Raw genomic sequence first — 22,244 nt, forward strand, 5'->3', positions numbered from 1 at the left:
TTATTTGTAGCATTCCAGTATAACAGTTCTGACTTGAGAAAGAATTTCAACTGGTATACTGGATGAACCAATACATCGCCCACACTGTAAAAATGAGAGTTCAGCTCAACCTAAAATCATGTAGTAACTGATTTCAGGCTTTTCTTCAGTTGACTCAACTTGAGGACACCAGAGTTCACACAACTCAAACTTCTTAGTTGAGTAAAATTCTCCCAGCTACTGTTTCTGGCTCTGCATCTCAGTTAGATAAACAAAACTGAATTTGTGTTCTTTACTCAGTTTCCCCACTAGCTGGCGCTCCATCTATCACACCGTCCCATCTGGCATATTTTTCTCTTGGGCTTCTGGATATGAACAGCTGTGGTATTGCTGGGATTCAAACTCACAACCTCCTGATTTTGGGATGAATGATTAGACAGATGCGCCACATGAGACGATGCCACAATTTGATATTGAAACAGATATTTTCTTCAGTGTTTTAAACATTTGTAGACACAAAATCTGAGCTGCTTCATGTGTTCCTGAGTGCTGCAGTGGACTAAGCCGCCTCCCCGACAGGAGGTTGTGAGTTTGAGCCCCAGTGATGCCACAGCCATCCAAGAGGAAACATGTACAGCAGCATTGTGTGATTGAAAGAGTTCTTGCTAGTGGAGAAGTTGAGTAAAAAAAACAAGTTCACTTTATTTTCCTAACTGAGATGCAGAACTAAAAAATTAAGAGAACTTTTAACTCAACTAAAAAGTTTGAGTTGTGTGAACTCTGGTGACCTCAAGTTGAGTCAACTCAAGAAAAGCCATGTAATCAGTTACATCATCATTTTGAGTCAAGCTGAGCTCCCATTTTTAACAGAGCACTACTAGACTGCACTACTATTATTAAATCAATAGAATTAAATTAAAAAACACTTATTTACAGTTGTTGTTCCACAATGTCCCACAAAAGCAGCTTAGCTGTTTCAAGACTGAACACTTCTGGTCACTCTATTTGCAAATCTGAGGCTTTAAGTAACACGAGGCTGTCTTCCATTTGTTAGCTAGCAGACAATTCCTGAGTTTAATTCCGAGGTGTGACCACTAGCCCATTCTGGAAGAGCGAACCTGAAAAGAGGACGTTCTCTCACTGGGAACAAATGTAGATGGAACAGGGAGAAGGTGTGCCATTTAAAGACCTGACACATGGGCTGATTTACACACCTGAGCCATTGTAAATGCTGGCTCAGTGGCAGCCAGAGAACAACGCGATATCTTCACAGCACTGGCCACAAAGGACCTAGAAGACAGAATGGCTAAAATAGCAGAAGGCAGGCAGACAGGCCTTTCTCCTGGAGGCAGATAAGGCATCTTCTCATTGAAGAACACAGAATCCATTAGAGCCTCAAGATGCACCTCCACTGTGCAGCTGTCTTATTCTGCTGTGGCTTTTATCTATGGCTTGGCTCCTATTTATAGATCCCATGAACAGTTGCGCTGCTGCCGAGCTGGTCATTGTTTGTGGTGTGCAAGGTCAGATAATGCGATAAAATTAGGAAATTATACTTCCCAGTAAAATGCACTTGACTTGGGGCATCATTCACCAGCTGGCTGCCTGACAAACTGCAAACGGTTTCTGTAACCTTCAATTCCACTTCTGTCATCTGCACAGCATTATCAGACTGTCAGAGAAACTGAGCAGCTGATGATGCATATCTATCGGAAGTTTCTCAGGCAAATACAATGCACTAAATACTGAAAGCCAGATAAACTAAGCCTTTCGTGCCACATATTAAGTCCAAAGAGGACACATTCTGCATAAAAAGTGATGTTATAATGTCATAAATGAGTGTTATGTATGTAACTGGCATATGAGAATAAATGTGCAGTTGTGCGTGCTACATATGCAAATATTTGATAGCGGACTGCAAAATACAGGGTGATTCAAAAAGATTCATCCGATTTCAAAATGATTCATTTCACTTGGAAATCATTACGGATCAATGCAGTGAACTGTAAATGGTTTAAATGAGCATAAAGTTTATTATGTAATTCTACAAGGTCTCAGTATGAACCTCCTCCAGCTGTACAGACAACATCAACACCATAGTCAGATTCATCCCATACTGGATTGAACATGTCGGGTGTCGCTGCACTCACGGCTCATCCAGTGCGATTTTGGAGATGATCCAGTGTTGTGGAACCAACGACGAACGCTCTGAGCTGTTGGAGCTTCACTGCCCATGAAAATCACACTGCACAGTTATGACGGATTCACTCTTATTGAAGTGGAGAACGCAGAACGCTTTCTGCTCAGGGGTCTCATCTCCTCGCAGACTGAAGGGAGCCATCTTCCACTGACAGTCAGAAACTCTATGACCCCCTCTTTCAATTGGATTGTGATTGGTTCCTAGGCTGTAGGTTGTAAAAATATGGCGCTTTGAAATTGGATCAATCTTTTTGAATCACCCTGTATTTGCTATTCATACTAAAATGGGCAGAGCTATTGAAAGTGCAATCCATTCAATTAACTAAAGTTTGGTGGGCAGATTTTTGTATGAACCTGTTAAAACAAGGTATCAGTTAAGCCTTAGGTTCACTACACGACTTTTAAAGTCTGAACAGATTATAAAAGACTGGGCGTCTCACACTATCACAATGGTTTTTGCAGATTCTTTTGGGTGACTGAAATATTGGGGATCCACACTAAACGATTAGGAATCACACACTACTCAACTGCTGAACTAAACGGAGCTCACCAACCTCTCGTGTTCTCCCATTACTGGGAGACGCAAATAAACAAACGTGGAGCTGCTGCTGCTGTTTTCTCTGCCGTTTGCGCTGAAACAGTAAAGAAGCAGCAGGTAAACATGTTTAATTGAGGATCATGGATTTAAAAATGTGATCAGTTTGGTATTTTTTAGCGTTTTAAATACACATAAACTCAATTCTGCACATAAACTCAGCTCATTAAAAAGCTTCGCTCCACACGTGAGAGACTTTTCACCATTTTTCTTAGTTTATTTGCTGTATTTTCTTCTTTCGCGCTCTCAGTTTTCACTGGCTGTGAAAAAGTAATTAAAAACACAAGCGCTGCTCACTGCTGCTCGTCTCACTCTGACTGGACTCACGTAATGCTGGTTGTCACGGTAACGTCTACACTAAGTGGTTCTCTACGCATGCGCATCATTTTGGATCAGATTCCTTGTAGTGAGCATGTAAACTGAGATTTTCCATCAGATTGTTAAGTAGAGTGAGAATATAAACACCTCAGTCTTAATCTATAATCAGAATGTATTCAATCGGATTGGCAAAAAACGTTGCATGTAAACACAGCCAGTGTGAAACTGCTACAAGGTACATGGGCTAAAATGTCCGTCACAAGCTTCAAGGAAAACTTGGAATGTTTTCCAGAAGCTTCAGATGTCTGTGTTTAATCTAGAACAGCCAATGTGAATTAGCTTATTAAGCCATCAGCTTAGTGCTGACTAACTACGAAAATCACATAAGAACGCTAATAGAAATTAGCATCATCATAGAGCTGGCTTATATCCTCATGTTTTGACAGGCATTTGACATTTATGGCTTGACTTGAAGGTCCATTAACGGTTCACCACTGGTGATCACGATGGATTTTCCTTCAGTACTGTGACACACTTCTGTAAAAAAATGTTTAGGAGAGGGTCTGTAAGATAGACGAGCATTTAAGCTGAGTGTCCAGTGGGGATGGTGGGAGGGGAAAGCAAAAAATGATATCAGCGGTGCTGTTTGTTCTATCCATTTTTATGTAAGATGACAGGAAAACAGGAATTTTGTAGGAACTCTGCACCTCATAATCATATCACAGTTAGTAGGTGGCCCTGTGTGCAGTTTGTGTGACCAGCTACAGACTTAGTCAATGAAATGTTAGTTTCAGGCCCACTGTGAGGGCACATTATGAATAGTGCCTTCTCACGTATGTGCATCTGGAACCTCAATGTAAGCTGATGTAGGAGTAATTATTACAACTCCAATTAGGAAAATGTATTTTCATTTGAAGTCTTCTATACCAAAATTAGCAATGTGCAATTTAAGAATTAGTAAATTCAGATAAATGAAAAAATTTGGACCATCATACTTAATGCATAAATCAATATGCAAATAAGAAAGATAGAAAAACAGATCATTTACAGTTCAGAGCAACAATGAAACAAAACTAAGGCCCAGTCCCATTTCACCCCTCACCCCTACCACTGAGCGCTTAGCCCTCTGTTTCGCACGTTCTCGTCTAGGGGTAGGGTGTCCCGATTCTTGTTGAGATAGAGGGGTCGGGCGAAGTTTTCGGGCTACATGACCCTCCAAACTGAGGTTTTTCAGAGACAAACAGAGTGATATGAGAGCGGCAAGATGGCTGAACAAGAGACCAAAGAAACACACAAATGTGAGAATTTTCTCCATTAAAAAAATTATAATAACCACTGTTTTATCTTAGTTTAATGTCGTTTCAGTGTATTATGGTCGTTTTCTTCATAACAAGCATAAAAATCGCTAATAGCATGCTAATGTCTCGGTAGCTAGCTAGCTAACTTTCCTGTTCCACCTTAAATAGTCCAGCAGTTCTGACGCCTGAAGCGCCAGAATGTAACTGCTGCTCCATTTAAGGTGGAACGGGAAAATTCCATCAACAAGCTGGCCAATGTCTGACTCCAGCTTCATATCACTAAAGAATTAGGGGTGGGTGATAATAAATAATTGCCCCCCTCTTTGAAGGCATATGATGCCCTAAATGTAACTAAAGCCCAGCAGTGAGGAGCTGAACTTTACCCTCCTCTGCTGTCACTGCAGACTGGCAGGGTCGCCTACAGAGCAGCGCTGGTAGCTGTTAATGAAGTGATGCTCTTTTTATTTGAGGGTCCCATTTCAGAGGGAAGATTTCAACCAATAACCCGGTAACCTTGTAACTCAGTTCCAAGGGGTTAGGGTGACACTCGAAAACAGGGGGTAGGGGTAAAGAAGAAGAAGAAATGGGATTGGGCCTAAATCTCCCTAAATATTCCCCAAAACACTGAAAAAACACAGCCTTGACATCCTTCAACCTTCAGAAGATAAACAGCTACTATCAATCTTGAGGTGCCACAGCACCCATGACAGTACAGAAATAGCACTATGGATATGCCCATGAAATTTGCTGCTAACTGTGAGTAGCAGTTAATGCAAAATCTTCTACTTTAAACTTTTTAAACGGAAACTTTTTTTTTTTCATTTCAGTCCAAAAAAGTCAATCATTCATCACTAACCATTAAAATAAAGTGCAGCAAACCTCTTCAAAAACACTCATCAGTGAAACTGCACAAATGAAACTGAAAATGATGGTGAGTGTTGTGGTAATAATAACTATGCAATACTAGAAGGTGATACACAATAACAGGAAGAGGATTACATCAGGTTCCTTCCAATAGATGCTAAAAAATAAACCATTACAGGGACACTTCTGTCTAAAACTAGCATTTAATGTTATCTGTTATAATATGTAATATTCTGTAGTGCAGCATTGCACCACTCAGCCCCCTCGGTTTGACAGAATTTTAGATTTTGTGTCCTTTTTTTGGGTCTTTGTCCATCATTGTTCTCTTGCTGCAGTAACCTGCATGCTTGAGGCAAATTCATCAAATAACAGCCAATAACAACACAAGCACAGCTCAAAAACTACTCTAGCTTTAACAACTAGCCTGTAAAAATATATCAAAAGTGCTGACTATACTCACTCTCAGAGCTGTGTGTCAAATGTGTGAAGCAGTTATGGCTAGCGTTACAACAAACCTGCATCACTATAAGCAGTTTTTTAATGAATTAAATATAGATTTATTCCTTTTTATTCATATTGTTGGCCTATTTACATTCGTATGCCTTTATAGAAAAACCTGTTTTTCTACAAAGAGAAAACAGACTGTTTCTCAGGCTTTAAGTGCACAAAAATGGGCTGCAGTTCAGAAATGACTAAAAATATTAGTAGTATTTTTATTTTACGCAATAAAATACTTTAAATAAATAGGCACACCCACTTTAATAATAATTTATCACTTTGAATATCATCATTGTGATATCCAACACCTTTACTGAATGAACATTGAACATTTAGGTCCATATCGTGCAGCGCTAACATCACACACCACAGAAAACCCTTTGGCAGCCCCTAAATCTGGCCATATACTGCATTTGCCAAGTAGTGGGACAAAAAACATTTCAAACTGCCTTCAAGTGCTCACCTTAAAGTTCCTCCTTCCTGTCAAGACACATCATTAGAAGGCTTTTTTCTGGTCTTAGAAGTGGACCATCTTGCTGTAAACCAGGGGACGCAACTCAAATGTTAAGAAGAGCCATTTTTGTCCTTTCAACAAAAATCAAACCACTGTCGCAACATTTTATGTCCATTTTACCCTTTTGACTGTAAATATGTCTCAGTGTGTGCTGATGTACTAGTATAGGATAAAAATATAAAATAAATGAAAACTCAAACTTACTTTGCTCTCCTTTAAGCTTTAGCTCAGCTATAGCTGCTTTTCTCGCATCTCCGGCAGGAATTTTTTCCTCAAAAGTAGAAAAGTTTTTTGTAAAATTTCTCTCAATGTTCATTTTTTACGAGGCTGAAGTCGCTTCTCACTCACCAGCTTCTTATTTGAATTTTCCTTTTTCACTTTAAATGTAAGAATGTAACTGCTGCACCATTTAAGGTGGAACGGGAAATTTCAAATGAAAAACTGACTTCAGCTTCGCGACTTTTTAGGGTTTGTCAGTTTCTAGTTGCAGATTAAACGTATCAGGAAACCAGCTGGAGTGATTATTAATGCAAGTCCATTCATCTCTAAATAGTCAATGTTCTTCTTAAATCTTTCTCTTTGTCTTTTCATTAGCTACGAGCTAGGTGGGGTTGTCTGCGTTGCTATGGTGACCAGCAGTCTGCGCTGATCTTCAGGGTTAAAGGGTGAATTAGCAGTTCTACATTAACTCCAGAGTTTAAGACCATTTACTGTTAAACTGTGTTGAACGATCAGCAGAGCTTTATTTTACTGTAAAGGAGGATTATTTTATTTTTACCTACAAATCTGATTCTGCTGTGGAGCCACAACAGGGCAGTAACAGAGCCGCATGTTGCCGACCCCTGATCTAGAGTCTACTGTGGCATCACTGTAGTAGATCAATGGGCATGTTTAAAGATGAACATAAAGCAGTGGTTAAATTTCCACCTTGGCCAGATGATTACATAATGGACTGACATCCAATCAGATCATCTGTTGTTTTCAGACTCTCTGTAATTGGTCTAAATGTCTCTTTTTTATGATGCACTTGTTTAGTGTTTTAGATGCACTGATTATACTATTGACATTCTCTGAAAAGCGTATCGTGATGTGATTTATCACGGTAACAATACTGAATATCGTCTCATTGCCCAGCCCTAACTGAACAGAAGGCAACAAGCCAGTTTCTGCACCAAGGTAATAAAACCTAAAAATGCTCAAAAGAGAAGATGTGAAAACGATATCATGCCAGGTTCTCTGCGACGCCGCTGCGCTGAACGTTCCACAGCCTACCAAGGTGAGGAGACGTGTCTTGCTTTGAGAGTTTCAAAGAAAGCCCACTGAGCAATAAGCACTAAAAATTGCGTTCCTATTTCAGGGAACCTCAGTTGAGATGGAGTGTCTACTTATGATTTGTGGGTGACTGGAATAACAAGTACAGCACCAGGGAGATGAATAAAATATGAATTCATAATTATTTGAATTGTGTTATGCCGTTATGCTCACGGTGCACGGCTTCTCTGTGATCTCCAGAGCCGCTAAGGAGGAAATAAAAAACAGTCCCTTGGTGGCACCACTCGCCACACTGCCAATTCTGGGTTACTTCTGAGATCAAATGTCTCCGCGCGCGTGTGCCGTCTTTAGGATGCCTCTTAACCACAGATGGCACGGATCCACTCACGTCTTTCCGACTCAAGCAGCTGCCTCTAGCTGCTAGTCAATTAAATTCAGAGATGCTCTAAAAACACAGAGCCAAGCCTGTAATGCTGAAGTGCAAATCGCTGTTACTGATGCAAATGGAAATCTATGCATTTTGGAGGCTTTTGTTATCCGTATGCAAATAAGGCCGTTCCTACCTTTGTTCGAGTATTTCGGAGTGATTTTACCTCGGCGGCCTCCACGGGAGCATGTCAGAGAGATTTCTCTGTATGTAGGAGGAATACATGAATGTCAATGGAGTATATGAAAAAAATAATAATAAATATTTAATTCTCAAATCATACAAAAAGTGTACCGATTCACTCCAGGTGGCAACAGTCCCAAAAATATCACACCCCTTTCCATTAAGGGTGACTGGCTGATGAATTTTAATAATGCGGGCAGCTTGCCTTGAGTGGCACTTGATGGGACAAATGAGAAATATTAGTCTAATCAAACAGCAAGAACATTCCTGCCTACACTTTAATGGATCTCTTGGGTGGCTTGTGTTTTGCTAAGCTACCAGTGGCCTGATTAAACCTTGGCCAGTACGGCGCGGCATGACTGATCACGGCGCACGCAGCGGTTAGGCCGACCAGCAGGGGTGTGATAACTCTGGGTCAGTAAGCATGTTGGGCCACAATGTGGGGCAGATGGCTGCGGAGAGCAAATATACGCTTCAGAAACACCTCTGCTTCATTCAATCATACAACCCACTGTGCAAAACCAATGAGGTCACTGCTTTTAGAAAGCGACATGATGAAAATATAATACCATGATACCTGAAGGTATTTTAATGAGATTACTGTGCGGGAAGCACTGTTGTTTCTGTGGTCTCGCTCACTGGGCTCTCCTTCTTGGGTGAATTTAGATTTTTCAAAGTTTGTACTTTATACAGTCATTGAGATGTAAACAACGTTATTCAGAGTGGGTTGATGTGAAACAGTTCAGTGATTGTACTGGTGGTGGTGATAGAAACCAGGGGGCACAACGTTTACAAAGCAAATATGCATTTTATTATGTATTTTATCTAATTTCCAAAAACAGCCAGTGATTCTATATGTGTTGGCAAAGTTTGTAAAATGATGCTGTCCAAAGAAAAACCATTATCTCTAAAATAGTAACTTTACAAGAGAAGGCAAAAACCCTGTTAACATTTAATGTAAGTCAATGTAAAGAGGTTTTATTCCAAGTGATTCTGGAGCATTTCTATTGGTCCATTCATCATGGAATTTTCACACAAGGTAAAGGTCAGCTGGTGTGTTGAAATAATGAAGAAAAATAAAAATAGACAAAAAAATGGAGATACATGGTTTTCTTTGGACAGCAACGATATGTTATCAGACAAAATAAGTTTACTTTGGGAACTATTTTGCCTCACAACACCCTGCATGTACATCTCTGCTATGAATATATATGTTTTGGACCAAAAAAGTCTCTGAAAACTTTTTCTGTGAGGGAGCTTTAAGAGCCATTAAACACTTCAGATGTCTGGTTCCCATCACCACCACTGTGAACAATTCTGAGTTTCTCTAAAATCATTTTCCATCAAACCACTCTGAATCGTTTTGTATATTGTCAGTGTCCCACCTCATCTGAGTACTGCAGTTGCCCTTTACATTGTGTTAAAATGTCATGACAAATGGACCAACAGAAATGCTCCAAATTTGCTTGGAATAAAACTTTACATTCACTTACATTAAACGAAATGTTTTGCCCTCTCCTGTAAAGTTGCCATTTCTGAGATACTTTTTTGGACAGTATGTTCTAATGATTGGAATCACGTCGAAAGTTTGAAAAATTTACCAACTTCCTCTTTGAAAAAGGCTGTTAAAAACTATGGCTGCAACTTCTAGATATTTTCATGTTGAAATATGCTACTAAATATTACTCTAAACTTTAAAGAATGTATATCTAAGAAATGCTCAGTATGTGTTCCACTTTTATGACTTGACTGGAAAACCTGAAACCTGATTTTTTTTTTATTGTTAATTTGCTTATTTATCCCACTGTAAAATTCTGATCTGCAAAATGTATTTTTTTGCTTTTGTTTTAATTTGTACCCTTAATAAACTTAATTTTAATATGAGATACTAATAAAATCACAAATAAACAAGTATTTTCATAGCAAGTAGCATAACTAGCCATGTGACACGAGCTCTGTTAGAATGTATTAGTGATGAGCATTGAGAGGAAAAAGTGTCCATTAAGGCATCATCTTAATTTTTTTGTTCAGATTCTGCAGAGTAAGCTTCCTACTGCTCTGGACAGCTTGCAAACCAGCACCCAATCATTTATTCCTGGACATAAATGTAACGAGGGCCATCTAGCTAGTTTCCAAACTAGCAATCTGGAGCGCTCAGAAACTTATCACCTCCAGTTAGAGTTCTAAAATAAATCTGAACTGAGTCTCACAAGCCTTATGAATATTGCCAGAGCAAAAATATGATGCGTCCTTGTCATTCAGCAAAGCCACTGCTGCATAGGAGCAGCTAGTGGTCAAACCAGTGCTATAGCAAAAACAGACCTGCTGTGGCTCAGCAGTGTGATAAACCAGGGGTGTCAAACTCAACCGCTAAAGGGCCATATTAAAAAAAATCTCAGCAAATTTGTGGACCAGCTGTGTTTTTATTTTTATTTTTACTCCACATTTTGCCATGACCCAAATGGTCCATTGTTTATTAAAAATATGCCAAAACTGCAAAATAGGCTTTGAATACTTATTCAAAAATAATTCTAAATAAAAATAAATTGTTTTAGGTAGTTTCTAAACTGCCTATTCGCTTTAACAAGATACCAGGCATCTTTTCTTTTTGTGTAATCACTGGCCCAGAGATTGTTGTTGAGGGAAGGGGGTCCCCATGCAATACATGCTGGGGACTGTAGTGCATCTTAGGGCGAAACAGACTAATAAGAAAAGAAAATTAAAATCATTTTGCAGGCCGAATAGGACTGTGCCATGGACCTTGTGTTTGACACATGGGTGTTAAATGCTGTATTAAAAGCTGCTGGCTATTTCAAACAGAGTCGTCTGTTTTTGCACATGCATAGACTGAGAAAAATGAAAGAAATCAGAGTAAGAGTCCACATGAGCTGAAAAACTAGATTACTAAGCTAAAATGTAGCTCTTTTTATTGAATCTCTTAATCGGATTTCTAGGCCTTAATCTGATCTAAGAAACTGAAGTACGCTGTATAAACTCCTTAAAAAGATGGCTCTTCAAGGGTTCTCTAGAAAAAAAAAAAAGATTCTACATAGAACCATGAACACTCAAAAAAAGGAACACTTACATGATTAAAGGGTTCTTTGCATCATGAAAGGGTTCCTCAGATTGATGGAGTGTGTTGCAGTTGGTTCTATAATGAACATTTCTGAAAAGGGTTCTATATAGCACCAAAAAGAGTTCTGCTATTTTTTTAATGTCATTTTTAATGTCAAGATTATAACAATAGAAGTACCCTTTTTGGTGCTATATAGAACCCTTTCCAAAAAGGTTTTACATAGAACCATTTACAGCATGTTTTACATCAATCTGAAGAACACTTTCATGATGCAAAGAACCCTTTAATCATGTAAAGGGTTCTTTGTGTGTACATTTTCTTAACTAAAGAACCTTTAAAGAACCATCTTTTTTAAGTGTGTACATGATCACTTGAATAATGATGAATAAAATGGTTGAATTAACATTTTCAACTCCTTGAGACCACCGGTGGTTCCAAAACGCACTGCGTCATATTCTTCATAACTTTAATATTTCATAAGCTACATTCTAAAGGTGGGGGTTATGAGAGCTGTAACTCTTCTTTCCAGTCAAATAGATGGGTGATGTCATTTTAAACCCTTATAATAAAAGAAGCTGAACTCAGTTTTTTTTCTACTGAAAGTCGATCCATTTTTCACAAATCTGGGCTATAAACTATAAACAGATGGCGTCTCTTCAGTGATCTGCTCTGTAAACATTATTTTAATAAAATAATACAAAGAGCGTCTAAGATTTTTGGCTTTCAGCAGTAAATTGTAAGCATATAGCAATATGTGTGATCATAAAACATGTTCTGTTAATTTGAGGGGAACTTTTACAAAAAATAAATAAATAAAATAAAAATTTACATTTATTTCATGCAGTTCCTAAATAATTTGCCTTATGATTTGGTCATGTAAATTCAGATGGACAAACCAAAATATACCCTGGTTAATAAGAGTTAAGTATTTATATAACAGATTCAATTTTCAACAGGTTTAAAATTGAACTGTACATTTAAAATTGAAATGTTCCCCCAACAAAACCTCTTTATAATGTACCTTGCAGTTGTAGAGTGTTCTAGACGTACTCAATATGCTCAGTAAAAGTATATAAGATAATAATTTCATATTTTCCCACTGACCACTCCTGCTGTGAGCAGGAACAGAAGCTGAAGTAGCACTGAAATCTTCACTTTGCAACTTTAACTTTAAAGTTAAAAACCCCTGAGCTTAATGAGACGCTGTGTGTGTTTGGGGGGAGTTTACACTGACTCCCATGACATTTTTGACTCTGCCTAGGTGCTAAAAGACTTGCATTAAAGCTTTCTGGGTATCCTCCCAGGGAAAAGGTTTAGAAAAATTTAGCCATTTACCCATCACACATGGGCGCTTCCACTAAATATGGCACATATAATTGAGCGTCACTTTTCCTCTGCCCTCACCGCTAACCTGACCTCAAACGAACGCTGAAATCAGAACTGCCGGTTAATTGAGGTAATTTAAATTCTGCCACTTCGTTCATAATAACTGTTAACAATCTGTAAATGTAGATAAGAATTAATTCAGTGATTACCAGAAAACAAACAGAGTTTTGATGAAGGTACAGTGCTATTTTATTTATTTATTTATTTATTTATTTATTTATTTTTTTTTAAGGTTCCACCAAGGGTGCTAATAAAATACTGATAACATGCCTTGAATGGTTCTTTGTGGAGCCCTTCATATTGCAACATATCTTGTGAACTAAATTAGACATATGTTTAATGGTGGCAACTTCGTAAAGCTAACTGTTGTTTCTGTTGGGTCTTTTTTGGAAAACAGCCACACTTAATAATTAACAAGTTGTTGCAACTCAATTTTTTTTTGCAAGCGTCTGTGAATCAAGCCCTACATTTATAGCTACAGACTTTGTTGGCTCTCTCTGGGTGGGCAGGATGGCCTCCCAACCCCCACATCACTCAGTGCGATTCTAGCCAATGCAGGCATTTTAGCTGATGTAACAGAACTGGCAGTTAGCATTCTCCTCCAAGCGTGTAGAGCTGGCCAATGATCTGTTTGCAGCAGTTTAAAATTATAGAATGTGCTGCCCTTCATCTTTGTAGAACTGGTAGCATCATGTTATGAGGGCAGACCTAGCAAGTGGGTGAATTCAGACATGACAAAATTGGGGAGAAAATTGGAAAAAATGCAAAAAAATAGCTGAGGGAAATCTTTTGATTGCTGCGCTTATGTAACAGAGGCTGCCTTAAAAGAGCTAATGAGTTAACACTAACACTAGAGCTACTCAGTGCAGCAGCAGATGGTGATAATTTTTCAAGCAATTACAAAAAAATCATCACAATGTTTAGGTCTTTGAAATTCAGCTGTTGGTGTGCACATTTCTGATTTGTTGAATTGCTGATCTGCATATTATCTCTCTTAGATCCCATGATGCAGCGCAAATAAGAGTGATTTCTAGTGATGCGTCAATAGTAATTTTTTTTATGCTAAAAGATAAACCTAGGCTAAAGGCTCATCATTGTTACCCCAAGAGACTGGCTGTTCCTTTCATGTATCTTTATAATGTTTGCTCTCTCCTATTTTCTCTCTTAGATCCCATGATGCAGCGCAAATAAGATTGATTTCTAGTGACGCATCAATAGTAAGTTTTTATGCTAAAGGCTAAACCTAGGCTAAAGGCTCCTCATCATTACCCCAAGAGACTGGCTGTTCCTTTCATGTATCTTGATGTTTGATCCTTCGATAACAACTTGGACTGTAACAGACTGTATAGCAGGAGGTGAACGATTTCTGAAAGATGAAAGATGATAATTAGGTAAAGGGCTCCTGTTAGTATGTTTTGTACTGTTTGTACTTTGTAACTGGCTTGTTTGTGGCATACTGGTGAAATGAATACATAAGGAAGAGTTCCAACTGGTATATCACCCACTACGATTGCCGTCCTTCAGAATACAGGCATTACAGATTTTGCCATGAGCATTTTTACTGATATTGCTATTTTCTATTGCCAGTACCAATATGGTCCACTCTAAAAAGTAAAGGTAGTAAACTGTCACTGGGTCAGTGCCCCTCTTGTCACTGGGGTGGGACCCTCAAGGGTTCATCTCAGTACCTTTAGTCAGGGAACATAACTGAACCATAATCCACTGAAATGATATGTTCTAAGCTGTACTGACTCCACACACCCCGTCTCGCCTCCAGGCTTTTATTTTACTGTTCTGTTTTAAAACATTCGGTTATGAAAAGGTACAAATACAAACTTTTCACCTGGAAAAACTTATTTAAGGTTCACAATCAGACCTTAAAACCACTGTTGAACCTTTGAGGGAACAATTACACTGTTTGTACCTTGATGAATGAAAAATGTACCTGAACAGAACCTTTATTACTAACAGTGTACTGGCATCAGCGTATCTCTAGCCCTCAGAATGGCTAACTCAGTACTTGAGTACCCATGCACATCCCTACTGGCTGAAAATAGGCATTAGCTTACTGTAAACCCAGCTGAAAATGAATGGGGACAGTGGTTTTAGATAAACTGGGATAACAATGTATTCAAACGACCAGTTTAATCACTGAAATTATCAGTGTAATAATTCTTTAATACTGCTTTACCGCTGGCTTTTCTCAGCATTTATGAGGTCAAAAATATCTGAAAAATGTATTTTTTTATGAGGCAAGTCGTTTTCTCATCACAGCTCATGCAAAGCAAGTCTGCATGATCCCCAGTGAAATAACAAATGAAATGACTAAATTGTGATTTCATGAGTGACAATGAAATTAAAACTCCATGCATCATGTAAACGGAATCTGGGCCTACATTTGGGTTAAGCAGTCGCTCTAAGAAAAGCTGTCTGTTACAGGCAATTAGCTTTTGAGGCACGACAGCATAGTAGATCATTTACAGTGAAGACAATTTCGTGTTTGGGGAAAACAGGGAATGCTTAAGAAAATGGATTTATCTGAAATCCTTTTTCTAGTTTAGTGCGCTCGTTTCATAATGCGTCACCGCAATCAATCGGCATGTAATATTTCACCTGAAACGCAAACCCCTAATCCTGTTGAAGGCATTGTGTTTGGGGGGGATTATCCATAGCAGATTCTATTTAGATTATCACAGGCAAAGAGATGTGACAAACAGAGCTGGCCATGGAAAAACCGAAAGCTAGATAATTCTTTTTTTCATACCATCCTAATCCTTTAGTGTCCTTTTTTAGCTTTCCTAATTACAAAGCTTCCACAAACATCTGAAAAAGTGTTTCCTCGGAACTAGAAAGGGGGCCTGATTCACCCTGAAGCACACTGTTCTGATAAATTAGCCTCGGCCAGGAGCATCTCATAAATTTCATCTGACCTCATCTAAGCTCTCTTATAAGGCTCCTCAATGCTTATACCCCTAACAACCAAACATCTACACACAGCTCGGTCACTGCTGTCCACCCTACAACAGTTATGTCCTTATTCGGTCTGCTCCCAGCACAGTAAACGGCAGATATCATGAAGGTTTATATTTGTCAGCAGATGTAGTGGTGCACACTATTAGTCACTCTGACAGCTACTTATACCCACTGGGCCTTTGAGAAGGCACGGCGTCTGTCTTTGCTACACTTACTCACAGCCATTATGGCCCCAGTCCATTTTCCTCTTTTGCATCACATAACAATAAGAGGTATTTACCACTTAGTGCGTAAACATGTGATGATGTGACCAAATGGATTACTGATCATATCACATGCTGTTTATGCTTTAGGCCTGAGGCTTTAAACTCACTGTAAAGAACTTTGGTTTTATCATGGTACAGCACACGGCATGCTTGACCTTCATTAAACATGTCAAATGATGATATATTTGTCCAGTTAATGGGAAAGCGCTTACTGGAAAACTTGACTTTTAATGTAAAGACATGTTTGGACAAAATGACCTTGAGCTTTCCAATTCATCTTTATGCTTTTTACTAGTTTTCTCATTGCTAATTAGCGATGAATCAGCTGTTTGGGTCCCCGCAGGGCTGCAGAAATGTGACCTACATCTTGTAGTAAATAAACTAACAGCTGGATATGAGTATTACACCAACCGTACGTTTCTCCTTTAGTTTTTTTTTTTTTTTCCCAAAATTTAAATTAATTATTTATCTATTTATTTATACGTTTATTTAGAAAAAAATGCTCAAAATGTGTCAAAAGCTACATTAAATGAAGTGAAATCTGAGCTGCTGTGTTTCTCTACAATTAATCATTTCACATCAAACCACTCTGAATGACTTTTATGACTCAATCGTTGATTTAAGCAATTTAAAAAAAAAAAAAAATCAGTAGAATTCTCCTTTAATGCTTAAACTTAAACTGAAGCTCCTCTTTGAGTCAGTGATGAACATTTTAGCAGAACCAGCTGTTAAACTGTGTCTGCGGCTTTCACACTGGCTAAAAGAAAACTGCTAACTTTGTCTTCTTCTTGCGAGTGTTTAATAAAAAATTTATCAAAGCAGAAGTTTTAATGTGTTAAAAACCATATTCACTTTTTTCATTCTAAAATAGTTGATTCATTGTTAAAAAGACCTCATAACAATTAAACATTAACACACAAACTATAAAGTAGAACAAAAACTTGTTTTGGGTGGTGTTTTCTCCGTGTAGCAGCATGCCAGCAGGATGGGTGGTAGCCTAGTAGTAGGAGAGGTGAGCCAGCAACCTGAAGGCTGCAGGTTCAAATGCAAGGCTGGATATTCTTATCTAGGACCCTAGGCAAGGCACTTAACTCCCCCTGCCCCAGTGTGGGAATAGTTAGGTAGCACAATAACAAATTTCCCATTGTTTTTTTGCTATTAATAAAGTACAAAACATAACAGTGTGACATTCACACACAGGGCAACTCACTGCTGCATGTGTGAATGAAGTAAAACCAGAACTAGAGCTTCCAACCATGGATTGGAGCGCCAAAAGCTCATTCATAAAAATGGAAAGAAAAAATAAATTATTTTTACATTGATGATTAATGACAAACTGATAAGTGCTCCCGGACCTAATTGTAAGTATTTCTAAACAATGCAGTGGTCCCCACATATCTGAGAATAGCATGCATTTTCCTTCACCGCCCCAGCGCCTGGTGGCGCTGTTAAACAACAGGAGAGAAACCTACAACAATGTGAATGGACTGCTTGAGGAAGAAACATGAAAAAAGGCTCACAAAGGTTTCTTAAATGAAACTACCAGTTCCTGACACCTGACAGTTTAACGACCGAGCACAATTTGCAGGTAATCTGTGAGCTGCACTTACCCCAGCGTGGTCATTGTAACAATGGTGTACCAGAAAGAGGCAGGAATGCTAGTGAACTTGCTAGAGCTCGACCCCTTCTCCGCGTAGAACATGACTGTAGCAAAGATGATGATGGCCATTGTGAGGGAAAAGAGGAGGAAGCCCAGCTCCGAAGCACAGCTCTTCAGCGTGTATCCCAGGATGCGAAGGCCTTGCGAGTGGCGCGAGAATTTGAAGATGCGGAAAACGCGGAAGACGCGCAAGGTGACGAAGGCGCCGCTCACGTCCTCGTTGTTGGTCATGACCAGGCCGATGTAGTAGGGCAGGATGGCCACCACATCGATGATGCTCATCACGCTCCGCATGAAGCGGTAGCGGCTGGGCGCCGCGAACAGCCGCAGGAGATACTCCACAGTGAAGATCATGACGCAGGCAGTGTCCATGCAGAAGAAGGCTACGGTGTAACGTTCTCCGCAGGGCACGTCCTTCTGGTTGGGCGTGGAACCACAAGGAACTGTCTCAACCACGTTGGTGATGACGGAAACCGCGATGAAGAAGCCAGTCACGTAGTAGAACACCAGGGCCATGGTGCTTGTGTGGGGGTTCTCGAAGGCCCTCCACATGGTCTCCCGGAAGTTCATGTTGGGCAATTTGCTGTCTTTGTTCTCCTCCTGGTCATCCATGAGGCGCTCCGCATTCTCCCGCTTGCGATCTTTGTATTCTTCGTAGCAGCAGTCGCCGATGATTTCCGGGATGATGCCGAAGAAAGCCAGCTCCTCGTCGAAGGCCGAGATGCACTCGTACCTCGGGTAGTGCAGCTTGCCCGTGCGGTAAAAGTTGAGGACGCTGCGGAATGCATCCGGATCCCGGTCGAAGAAGTACTCTTTTGTTTCCTCGTTGTAAAAGAATTCTTTCTCGGTGCTGCCGAGCAGGGTGTCCGGGTAACGGTCCAGTGTGGTCCTCCAGGTTTGAAAGCGGCGCCCGCTGACGTTCAGAATGATGAGCTCGTCCTGCTTCTTGCTGTGCTCCCTGGGGGCAGGGGGCATGGGGCAATTTGCCACTGGCATCCAGCCGATGGCAGCTGCCCGGGCAAAAGGGAGCCATGCTGCCACTCCAGTTGCCATGCTGACTCCAACACAGGATCCTCAGGACAGGTGTGTCTCCTTCAAATGGAGCGTGCTCTAAAATCAGCCATCATCTTTGAGAGGGGGAGTAAAAATAGACAGTACAGTCAGGCTGTGAGACAGTATGGAAACAGAGTACCGAAAACAAAATGATCAATCTCTGCCACCAATATAGAAAATAGGTTGTTTTCTGACAAACGGTGCACTGGATTCCACAAACTGTGACCTCTTTACAACACCTGTTCCCCAATCTACCTGAATAATGTCCATCTTTTGCACATAAGGATTTCAGCCTTGCTGGTCAAGCATGTATGTAAAAGCAGTAAATATACTGCATTTAAAGCAGCACTACACTATACACTCATCATGGATAGCAGCAAATTGTACTGTCTTGTCTTTTCATGCTATACACTACAGTGCATTCAGTGCAGGGGTGGCACAGGTATCCCGCTATGAAACATCTCATGATACTGATTTTACTGTACCACAGTCAGCCCAAAAACAGCTCTGCCCTCAAGACTAGAGACTGCACCGGTCTAATATCAGGCGTCGATATCGGGCTGAAAATATCAGCAGAAAATGCTGGATTGGATATCAGACCGGGGAAAAAAAAAAACATTGTGTGACGTCATGTTGTAGTTTTATGTCTTTCTGGTGTCAGTTGAGACTAAAACTAGCTCTTTTGCATTTAATATGTTTTTTATGTTACACTGTCTTCTGTAGTGCAGCATTGCCCCCCCCCCAGCCCCACCAGTACACATAATGGATCATTTTCTATTTTTCTTTGATAAAGGGAGCAAAAAAAGCTTGAGCCCGAGGGATTTATACTCTTTCATAAGCGACTTCCACCTTCAAAATACATCATCAGAAGGGAGTTTCTTAGTATTTAAATCAGGAAGTCTCCCTTTAGAAACTACTACGGCACCAGGAGAAGGCAAAAGGGCATGTTTACAGTAAATGCAATTTTGGCTACGAATGTAATTTTGGCCAGAGTGCCTCTTTATGTGAACTGCTACAGTTTTAAAGCTTAGTAGATTTTAAAGAAAAGACAAACTGAATATAAAGAACATGAGAATAATTCTTATGAACTCAACAACACACTGTTTAAACACAACTATTTACACTGGTGCTGCAGATTATATCGCTGTTGTTGGTAGAAAACCTCGTATCTCCAAAATGGAAACTTTACAGGAGAAGGAAAAAACATACTTTACTTTTAATGTAAGTCAATGGAACCAGAATTTTTTCCATGTCATTCTGGGCCGTTTCTTTTAGTCCATTCATCATGAAATTTACACACAATGTAAAGAGAAACAGGTATTTTCAAATTATGTCAAAAACTGAAAAACAAAAATGAAGATGTGAGGTTTTCTTCCGACAGCAGCGATATGTTACCTTACACTCTGAAAAAAAAGGTTTTTCAGAGGTTCTTCAGTACAGGGAATGCTTCTATTTAGAACCATGACTTCTATATAGAACCATTTTGTGCTTAAATGGTTCTTCAGATTGATGGAGAATGTGTTGTATGTGGTACATGTATAGGTTTTTTAAATAGTTCTGTACAGCACTAACAAGGGTTCTTCTGTTGTTGCAATGTCAAGCTTTGGAACAATAGAGGAACCATTTTTGTTGCTGTATAGAACTGTTACTAAAGAACTACTAAAGAACCACCTTTTTTAAGAGAATTAGAAGAAGTAGAATTGGGTATAGAAGTTCTTGGTTCTATAGGTATTGGATTCTATAGGTGTAGGTGTTCTATAGGTATAGGAGTTTTGGTGCTGTATAGAACCATTACTGAAGAACTATTAAAGAACCACCTTTTTTGTCTTTTTTTAAGACTGTAGAATTGGGTATAGGAATTCTTGGTTCTATAGGTACAGAATTCAGTGTAGCAGTTTTTGGTGCTCTATAGAACCATTACTAAAGAACTATTAAAGAACCATCTTTTTAAGACTGTAGAATTGGGTAGGAATTCTTGGTTCAATAAGTACAGGATTATATAGGTATATGTATTCTATAAGCATAGCAGTTTTTGGTTCTGTATAGAACCATTACTAAAGAACTCTCTCTTTAAGATTGTAGAATTGGGTATAGAAGTTCTTGGTTCTATAGGTATTGGATTCTATAGGTGTAGGTATTCTAAAGCTATAGGTATTCTATAGACATCAGAGTTTTTGGTGCTGTATAGAACCGTTACTAATAAACTATTAAAGAACCACCTCTTGTGTCTTTTTTTAAGACTGTAGAATTGGGTATAGGAATTCTTGGTTCTATAGGTATAGGATTCTATAGGTATAGGTTTTCTATAACTATAGCAGTTTTTGGTGCTCTATAGAACCATTACTAAAGAACTGTTAAAGAACCATCTTTTTTAAGACTGTAGAATTGGGTAGGAATTCTTGGTTCAATAGGTATAGGATTATATAGGTATATGTATTCTATACGTATAGCAGTTTTTGGTTCTGTATAGAACCATTACTAAAGAACTCTCTCTTTAAGATTGTAGAATTGGGTATAGAAATTCCTTTAACCTATTATTATTATCAGTAGTCGTAGTGGTGGGTTTATTACTATATGAATGTTCATACAGCCCGGCTCTGAAAGCTGGTCAGGGTTTTACAGGTAGATGTTCAGTTCCTCTCAGAGCACAGTGGACTGCAGATACCTGTTGAGCCATAAGGCGGACCGAGAGCTCAGTACTTGCTTTTAACGTTAAAAACAGCCATCAGTGCCGTGATATTCCGTCATTAATAAAGGGCTAAAGCTGAAATGTCTCTAATTCTGTAACAGAGCTGCACTTCAGATCAGCGATACAGCTCCAGCTGCCAAACGTTCGCAAACAGACGTGGCATTGGAGCCGAGTGGAGTGAAGTCGACTGCGGCTCATTTAAAACGCCGGAAAACTAGAAAGCAGTAACGAGTTAAAAGTCGCATCGCTGCTTCAAATCGGCCACGATAACAGAGGATACACGAGGAAAGGACTCACCTGAAGTACGAGAGGAACTGAAACGGAAGGAAATCGACTCGCTTCTTTGGCAGATCAACTCCGCTACGGAGTCTTTGGTCATGAAGCAGCTGCGGGACGCGGAGCGGAACAAGTGAGAAAAAGAGCGGAAACGAAGACAGAGGACGGTTAACGCCGTGTCACTTCATCCCTCCATCGGTACATCCCTCCATCTCTCCAGCTCTCCAGCCTTCAGCTCAGCCTCCCTCCATCAGCGCGGACAGAGGAGAGCAGCCTGGAACTGGAAGACATGAGGAGCCCACTTCTCTCTCTCTCTCTCTCTCTCTCTCTCACTCACACACACACACTCTCTCTCTCTCTCTCTCACTCACACACACACACTCTCTCTCTCTCTCTCTCTCACTCACACACATACACTCTCTCTCTCTCTCTCACTCACACACACACACTCTCTCTATCTCTATCTCTCTCTCTCTCTCTCTCTCTCTCTCACTCACACACACACACACACACACACACTCTCTCTCTCTCTCTCTCACTCACTCACACACACACACACACACTCTCTCTCTGTCTTTCTCTCTCCCTCGCTCACTATCCTCTCTTTCTCTCTCTCTCGCCCTCACTCTCTACTTACACACTCTTTCTCTTTATACCATCCTCTCTCTCTTTCTCTCTCTCTCACACACACACACACACTCTCTTTCTCTCTCTCTCT

At 39.8% G+C, this 22,244-nt stretch overlaps 1 protein-coding gene across 1 annotated transcript in view; it reads right to left on the bottom strand.

The window, feature by feature from the left end:
* Window positions 1-21,845, bottom strand: part of LOC118799865 (potassium voltage-gated channel subfamily D member 3-like) — a 172,976-nt gene extending 151,131 nt beyond the window's left edge. The window contains exons 1-2 of the mRNA XM_036559944.1: window positions 21,548-21,845; window positions 17,459-18,635 (exon numbers count right to left, since the gene is read on the bottom strand). Of these exons, the coding sequence (XP_036415837.1) occupies window positions 17,459-18,561 (1,103 nt within the window). The 5' untranslated portion in view covers window positions 18,562-18,635; window positions 21,548-21,845. The remainder of the gene's footprint in view (window positions 1-17,458; window positions 18,636-21,547) is intronic.
* Between the last annotated feature and the right edge of the window lie 399 nt (window positions 21,846-22,244).

This window comes from Colossoma macropomum, unplaced genomic scaffold (genome assembly GCF_904425465.1).
Source record: "Colossoma macropomum unplaced genomic scaffold, Colossoma_macropomum, whole genome shotgun sequence".
Lineage (NCBI taxonomy): Eukaryota > Metazoa > Chordata > Actinopteri > Characiformes > Serrasalmidae > Colossoma > Colossoma macropomum.